General features: G+C 41.1%; 1 protein-coding gene across 1 annotated transcript; it reads left to right on the top strand.

The window, feature by feature from the left end:
* The first annotated feature begins 291 nt into the window (after positions 1-291).
* BMP10 (bone morphogenetic protein 10) lies at positions 292-6,317 on the top strand. Its single transcript, XM_010367637.2, has 2 exons — positions 292-784; positions 5,227-6,317. The coding sequence occupies exons 1-2, from the start codon at positions 451-453 to the stop codon at positions 6,165-6,167; spliced, it is 1,275 nt and encodes a 424-aa protein (XP_010365939.2). The 5' UTR covers positions 292-450; the 3' UTR covers positions 6,168-6,317.
* The last annotated feature ends 1,092 nt before the right edge of the window (positions 6,318-7,409 follow it).

Below are 7,409 nucleotides of genomic sequence, written 5' to 3'. Positions count from 1 at the left end.
TATACCTATTATACGCATGTGTGAAACTAAGCCCCATAAAAACAGAATTGAGGCATTCCTGCTGAAAGGAAGTGAACTGAAGGGAAGAGAAGCAGAGCCTTTGCAAAGAGAAAATTGTCCTATCTTTCAACCAGTGTCAGAATGTGGAAATGTTTACAAAATGCTCATTAAAAGAAATAGGGATTGCAAGATAGAAACAAATTCTGGTGCACAAGTTTACACTAGGGAGATAAGAAAGGCTAGGCCCCTATAGGGGATTTTGTTATCCAATTACTGCAACCTGACTTTTAGGGGGAGAGGAAGAGTGGTAGGGGGAGGGAGAGAGAGAGGAAGAGTTTCCAAACTTGTCTCCAGTGACAGGAGACATTTACGCTCCACAAGATAAAACTGCCACTTAGAGCCCAGGAGAGCTAAACCTTCCTGGCTTGGCCTAGGGGCTCGAGCGGAGTCATGGGCTCTCTGGTCCTGACACTGTGCGCTCTTTTCTGCCTGGCAGCTCACTTGGTTTCTGGCAGCCCCATCATGAGCCTAGAGCAGTCTCCTCTGGAAGAAGATATGCCCCTTTTTGATGATGTTTTCTCAGAGCAAGATGGTGTCGACTTTAACACACTGCTCCAGAGCATGAAGGATGAGTTTCTCAAGACACTAAACCTCTCTGACATCCCCACGCAGGATTCAGCCAAGGTGGACCCACCAGAGTACATGTTGGAACTCTACAACAAATTTGCAACAGATCGGACGTCCATGCCCTCTGCCAACATCATTAGGAGTTTCAAGAATGAAGGTAAGGTTTTGCTGATGAAATTTGGCTTGGATTTTTTTGAAGACACGATAAGTAAATTTACAATGCATGGGAATGATATAGGTAAGGCTAAATACATCTATATAAGGATGTTAAATACATACGGATACACAAAAACAAGGCACATTTTGGTCTATACCATTTATATAGTCATTTCAGAACCTCAATAAATACTTACAAACATCTTTTAATCCAAAGCCACAAAATATCTATCAATTTGACATCATCATTGGGTCCCGTTAAAAAATGTTAATTTGAACACCAAGTAACACAAAGAATTAATGTTGGTCTACTGCCGTATCTTTGTCATTTTCCAAATAGGCCTTGATTGCCATTTGGGCTTTTAATTAACTAAAAAATTTCTCAACTTCTACTTAGAATACCAAGGATAAAATCAGTCAGAAAACATCAAGTTGTGATTTGTGTTTTGTTCAAACTTTTGATAAGTTTTAATTTTGTGACCTTATTTAAGAAATATTCAAACAGGATGGAAATATATTTTAAAGATTCTTCCTAAGGCTGTGTTGTTTGATGTGTCATGTACATCCTTAAAGCACTGTTTACAGTTTCCAGGAAGTGTGGATGGCCCATTAATCATCCAGCTCATCATTTCCGTCTTTATAAAGAGCAACGTACAAGCTTTGAATTACTGGTGGGAAAAGTGTGTTTTCTTCTCCTCAGTCTTTAAATTTGGTAACTAAATCTAATGAGCTAGCAAGTTATTTATTTTCTATTTTTTACTTTTTGCTTAATATGGTCCTGGTAGGAAAAAAAAACCCTGATATCTAAATATCCATGGTAGAAGCTGACAGTCCAAATGAACTAGTTTAATATTTGCCAATTATGTTTTTATAGTCACCAAACAGGTATAAAAGAAGCTTCCCATCAATGTTGGCCAGATGTTCTCGAAAGAAGAAAGGTAATAGTGGAGAAATAGCTCAGGGCTTGGAATTTTAAGGGCTGGTTGGCTTAGTGGTTATAAATAATTAGCTGATGACTCAGAGCCTCAATTTCCTCATCTGTAAAGTGGGAGTAATAATACCTACGTAACATAGTTGAGTGACTCAAAAGAGGTTACAGATAAGAAAGCACTCCATTTACTATGAAGTGCTGATCAAACTTCAGTGATTAATAATGAGTTACTTAATATTCTAGGTGCTGGAATAAATGTTGAGTAGTATTCCTTAGTCTCTAAGATATTATCTGCTTTTATAATTGAGTTGGCTGACAAAATTTCTATTTCATAACATCTTTCTCATGGAAATGGCAAGATGAGATTACAGATTCCTTTTGGAGGGGAGTCTGAATTGAAAATGAACAACCTCCTCCTGTAAAAACCCTCCCTAATACTTCTCAGCACTGAGCCCTAAGTGTCTGGCTCAGGGTGCGGGTGAGAAAATGTTGTTTGCATCCCCCGGAAAAGTAGAAACGTTTTCCATTCTCACTTCTCTCATAGAGTATCTGGATGATCCAGGTCAGGATGTGGAGTTTACTGTGCTTATTATTACTGGAAATTATTGAGGGCAGGAACACACATCTCTCAGTAAACAACCCAGCCGCCAGCACCTCGGCCCGTCTGCAGGAAATGTGCAGCCTGAGGACAGAAATCGCACAGGGCACGCCCTGTTGGCTACTATTGCCTCTCTTCTGACTCTTTGGATCTGCTTAGTGCAGCTCCCTAGGAGACAAAGACCAAAAAAAAAAAACTCCAAATCGACATCATCTTGGGAAAAAAAGTGCCACCTCCAAGGTGAAAAAAGCATGCCCTCAATTCCTAGCATTGCTCCTTTATCACCTTGTCAGGGGAAGTCAGTTCTCTGCATCGAAGCTTGATTTCTTCTGATGCAAAATGAGCAGAGAATCAATACCTGCATTATGGGGTCATTGTGAGAACCAGAGAAGATCATGCTTGCAAAGCATCTGGCAAGAGAAATTTGTCAACAAACATTAGTTCTCTTGCCCTGAAATGTAACTCTTCAGTCTATTGCTTACTGCATTTGCACATGCACAGAACTTCACAGCGAACTTACTTTTTTGAAACAGTCTTATTGAGGTATATTTGACTTATAAAAATATTGGTGTATAAAAGCATAATTGCACATATTTAAAGTGTATAATGTGAAAGGTTTTGACATAGGTAACATTCATTGAAATCATCACCACAATCAAGATCATGAAAATATCCATTAACACCAAAAGCTTCCTTGTATGCTTTGTAATGCCTTCTTCACACTACAGTGAGCTCTTATTTTATACTTTTCTCCTGGGTAGAGCAGCCAGCCTACTCCTCCATGTTCCCTGTCCATGGGGAGTCAAGTCTCCTCCCTTCTAAGAGTGGGAGAATAATTCCCAAGCCCAACCCAAGAGCTTAATGATGGATTAAGGTCATGTGTCACGCCCATAAATCAATTTAGTCTGATGCCTAGAATCATCAACTAATCAATATTTTTAAAGCACTACCTCTGTTTAAGTCATCGTAGTAGGACAGAGACATAAAAGGGAGTTTTGACCCATTCAAACCAGGAGGATGGCAATCTAGTTGGGAAAATCCATTCATAAAAAGACGGCTGAAATATAAGGACGTAAATGACAAAGATCAAAGGAGATATAAAGTGCTCAAGTGATTTCAGAGGGGAGGGGAGGGAACTTTCAGATAGAGAAGTAAGGGAGCCTTTTACAGGAGATGTCAGAGCTGGACAGGTGGAGGTGAGTTGAAAGGGCTTTCCAAGGGTCAGAAGAACAAATGAAAACGTGAAAATTATGGGGAAAAAAGAGTGTTTTGACAGGTGGTAAAGATATCAATGTAGTTGAGACAGAAGGGTTTACAAATCCATTCAATTGTTCACAAATATTATTGAGTAATCACAGTGTCGCATGCACTGTGGAGGATGTAAGGAAGCTATGTCTGATCAGGAGGCTAAGACCCATGTATAGCTGGTCTTGAAAGCCATGCCAGGGAGTTTAAATTCATTCTGTAGGTCAGCATTTCCCATTGGCAGTGTGTAAGATGATTTTAGGTGGTTCCCATAGAAAGCTATGAATCATGTGAAATAATTGTATATTTTTATTAATATGGATTTTTAGCAAACATACATATCACCTCAAATTTCTCCTTTCATGAATGATGTTGCTTAGGAACATCATTCTAAAGTCTAAAATAGATAATAAGTGTAAAATAATTAGATCGAGTTAAAGAAAAATATTAAAAGATTATAATCTGGAATAGGGACTCACTGAGATCATGAATTAAGTATATACTTGGAGAAATGTGGCCAATGACGAGGGAGAACTCCCAATTGGTGGTCGTTAGCATTTTCAGTGCCATGGAGCCCTTTGATAATCTGATGGCAAATGCCTTCAGGGCTTCCTTGTAGACTCATTACCTGAGGCAAGTGTGCAGGAGCTTTGGGCTAACTGTAAAATGTTCAGATAGGAAGTCAACATGATAGTATTTGGAGGTGTCCTTCTAAGACTAAAGGACTTTTACAGAGTTGATTCATAAACATTATTGAGTGAGTTATATGTGCCACTCTCCATGCCAGGTGCTAGGGGTACAAGACTAAGGCAACCAATCTAGTCCCAGGATTCATTTTCTCCCATTACTCTTTATAGAGGACCATATAGCCAAAAGTCAATTGCTGTGACCCTCTTGGTTTATGGCTGTCTTATTGAACTTGTCAGGCTTTGTTGCCTAGAACAGAAGTCAGCAAGTTTCTTCTGTAAAGGTCCAGACAGATAATAACGATTTTAAGCTTTGCAGGCTGTATGTTCTCTGTTGCGTCTATTTAACTCTGCCATTATAGTGCAAAAGCAGCCACAGACAATACAAAAACAATGGATGAGGCTGTGTTCCAATAAAACTTTATTTCCCAAAGCAGGTGGCAGGCCTATTTTGGCCCATAGGCTATAGTTTACCAACCTCTGATCTAAATGGAGGTCTTTTAGGAAGAAGAGTGCCCAGCCAACTGTGTGGGGATCTCCACCCACTACAAACACAAATATTAAAAAACCATGAAGTCCTCATCCCTGAAAAGCTTCAAGAAAAGAACAATCACCACATGTCCCATTTGATGGCTCTTTGTTGGTCAGGAAATTTGGGGACTTGCCCACACAATCTCCAAGTTCCCTCCCAGTTCTATAATTCTGTGTCTGATGAGCTATTCAAGCAAGGCTGGTTGAGTTTTATCCCATCCATTAGACCCCCATTTTCCATTTTAGTCTTGGCAACTGAACTCTTTTGGGCATTCTACCACTGACCTTTCAGGATTTCCTGTGTCACAGAATGCTGACATTGTGTTTGTCCTCATTGATCTTCTCCCGTCATTTTTCTGCATTAAGCTTTATGCATGGGAAGGCCTTCTTATTACATCTGTTTTTCCCTGAGACCCACTGCAAACCTGATTTTTGCAAATTTCTTTTTTCAGATCCGTTTTCCCAGCCAGTCAGTTTTAACGGACTCCGAAAATACCCCCTCCTCTTCAATTTGTCCATTCCTCACCATGAAGAGGTCATCATGGCTGAACTTAGGCTGTACACACTGGTGCAAAGGGATCGTATGATATACGATGGAGTAGACCGGAAAATTACCATTTTTGAAGTGCTGGAGAGCAAAGGGGATAATGAGGGAGAAAGAAACATGCTGGTCTTGGTGTCAGGGGAGATCTATGGAACCAACAGTGAGTGGGAGACTTTTGATGTCACAGATGCCATCAGACATTGGCAAAAGTCAGGCTCATCCACCCACCAGCTGGAGGTTCACATTGAGAGCAAACACGATGAAGCTGAGGATGCCAGCAGTGGACGACTGGAAATAGACACCAGTGCCCAGAATAAGCATAATCCTTTGCTCATAGTGTTTTCTGATGACCAAAGCAGTGACAAGGAGAGGAAAGAGGAACTAAATGAAATGATTTCCCATGAGCAACTTCCAGAGCTAGACAACTTGGGCCTGGATGGCTTTTCTGGTGGACCTGGGGAAGAGGCTTTGTTGCAGATGAGATCAAACATCATCTACGACTCCACTGCCCGAATCAGAAGGAACGCCAAAGGAAACTACTGTAAGAGGACCCCGCTCTACATCGACTTCAAGGAGATTGGGTGGGACTCCTGGATCATCGCTCCGCCTGGATACGAAGCCTATGAATGTCGTGGTGTTTGTAACTATCCCCTGGCAGAACATCTCACACCCACAAAGCATGCAATTATCCAGGCCTTGGTTCACCTCAAGAATTCCCAAAAAGCTTCCAAAGCCTGCTGTGTGCCCACAAAGCTAGAGCCCATCTCCATCCTCTATTTAGACAAAGGCGTCGTCACCTACAAGTTTAAATACGAAGGCATGGCTGTCTCCGAATGTGGCTGTAGATAGAAGAAGAGTCCTGTGGCTTATTTAATAACTGTAAATGTGTATATTTGGTGTTCCTATTTAATGAGATTATTTAATAAGGGTGTACAGTAATAGAGGCTTGCTGCCTTCAGGAAATGGACATGTCGGTTTGTTGTAGGAAATGCATATTTTCCTCTCTAGTTAAGTCCCTTTCAATCTGTTTTCTCTTTGGACTTGCCATTTCCTGGCAATGCCACCTCCACGTTGATTTGAAAACAACTCCTAGGCAAAATACAGTGTCAAAAGACACATACTTGTGTATGTATATTTGTACATACATGAACTTACGGAAATCTTTTGGTTCTATGCAGGCAGATTACACTCATCTACATGCATGACTCACTCAAAAGTGTGCATATTAAAGGCCAATGGTATGTTCTCTGTTACCTCTTCTCTGAGTAAGATTTAAGTCAAGATAATTTGCATCAGGGTTTTAATCATCCTAGGAAGTATTACAATTCCTAAATACTCTGGAAATGTAAATGTAGCTTTTGTCAGTTGAGTTTCTATGGTTGCTCAGAGAGGCAGGGCCTGGCAAAGGATGCTTGAAAGGAAGGGTTAATTGATACAGAAACCAAATGGACTCAAGAGGTCTTAGAGGTACAACAGGAAAAACTGAACCCGTGGGGGACCAGTGTGCTCCAGAGGGCAGCTCCTGGTCAAGGCAGGAAAACAGAAGAAACCAGCATGAAATCTGTTCCTGAGACAAAAGGAAAGCAAGGCCATGAGTACTGGCTGTTGCTGCTGCAGAGAGTAGAGGGGTCGGGAGGGCACTTGAAGGGGAGAAAGGGAGAAAGGGAAGAGGATATTCATGCTATCCTCAGAGACTATCCTCAGATGGGTCTGTAAAATAATAACTGATTCTATTTAAAGAATTAAATCTTTTGGACAAAATAGAAGTATCAAAGACTAACAGGAGGAAAATCAGAAGGGATCTGTCTGTTAGAAGACAGGATGTTAATATCTTTCTTCACCTGTTAATGCTGTTCCCTTGTCTCCACACCCCTGCTTTCCTCTGCTCCATCTTTTTTTTTTTTTTTTTTTTTTTTTGAGACGGAGTCTGGCTCTGTCGCCCGGGGTTGGAGTGCAGTGGCCGGATCTCAGCTCACTGCAAGCTCCGCCTCCCGGGTTTATGCCATTCTCCTGCCTCAGCCTCCGGAGTAGCTGGGACTACAGGCGCCCGCCACCTCGCCCGGCTAGATTTTGTATTTTTTTAGTAGAGAC

This window comes from Rhinopithecus roxellana, chromosome 17, assembly GCF_007565055.1.
Source record: "Rhinopithecus roxellana isolate Shanxi Qingling chromosome 17, ASM756505v1, whole genome shotgun sequence".
Classification (NCBI taxonomy): domain Eukaryota; kingdom Metazoa; phylum Chordata; class Mammalia; order Primates; family Cercopithecidae; genus Rhinopithecus; species Rhinopithecus roxellana.
Note: the sequence above shows the minus strand (reverse complement) of the source record. Positions and strands in the feature narration are given on the sequence as shown.

What these genes read in the sequence shown, in the direction of transcription:
- BMP10 (XM_010367637.2), top strand. Translation starts at nt 451, where the DNA reads ATGGGCTCTCTGGTCCTGACACTGTGCGCTCTTTTCTGCCTGGCAGCT. An exon ending in TAGGAGTTTCAAGAATGAAG is followed by an intron (nt 785 to 5,226) that starts GTAAGGTTTTGC and finishes TTCTTTTTTCAG; the next exon opens with ATCCGTTTTCCCAGCCAGTC.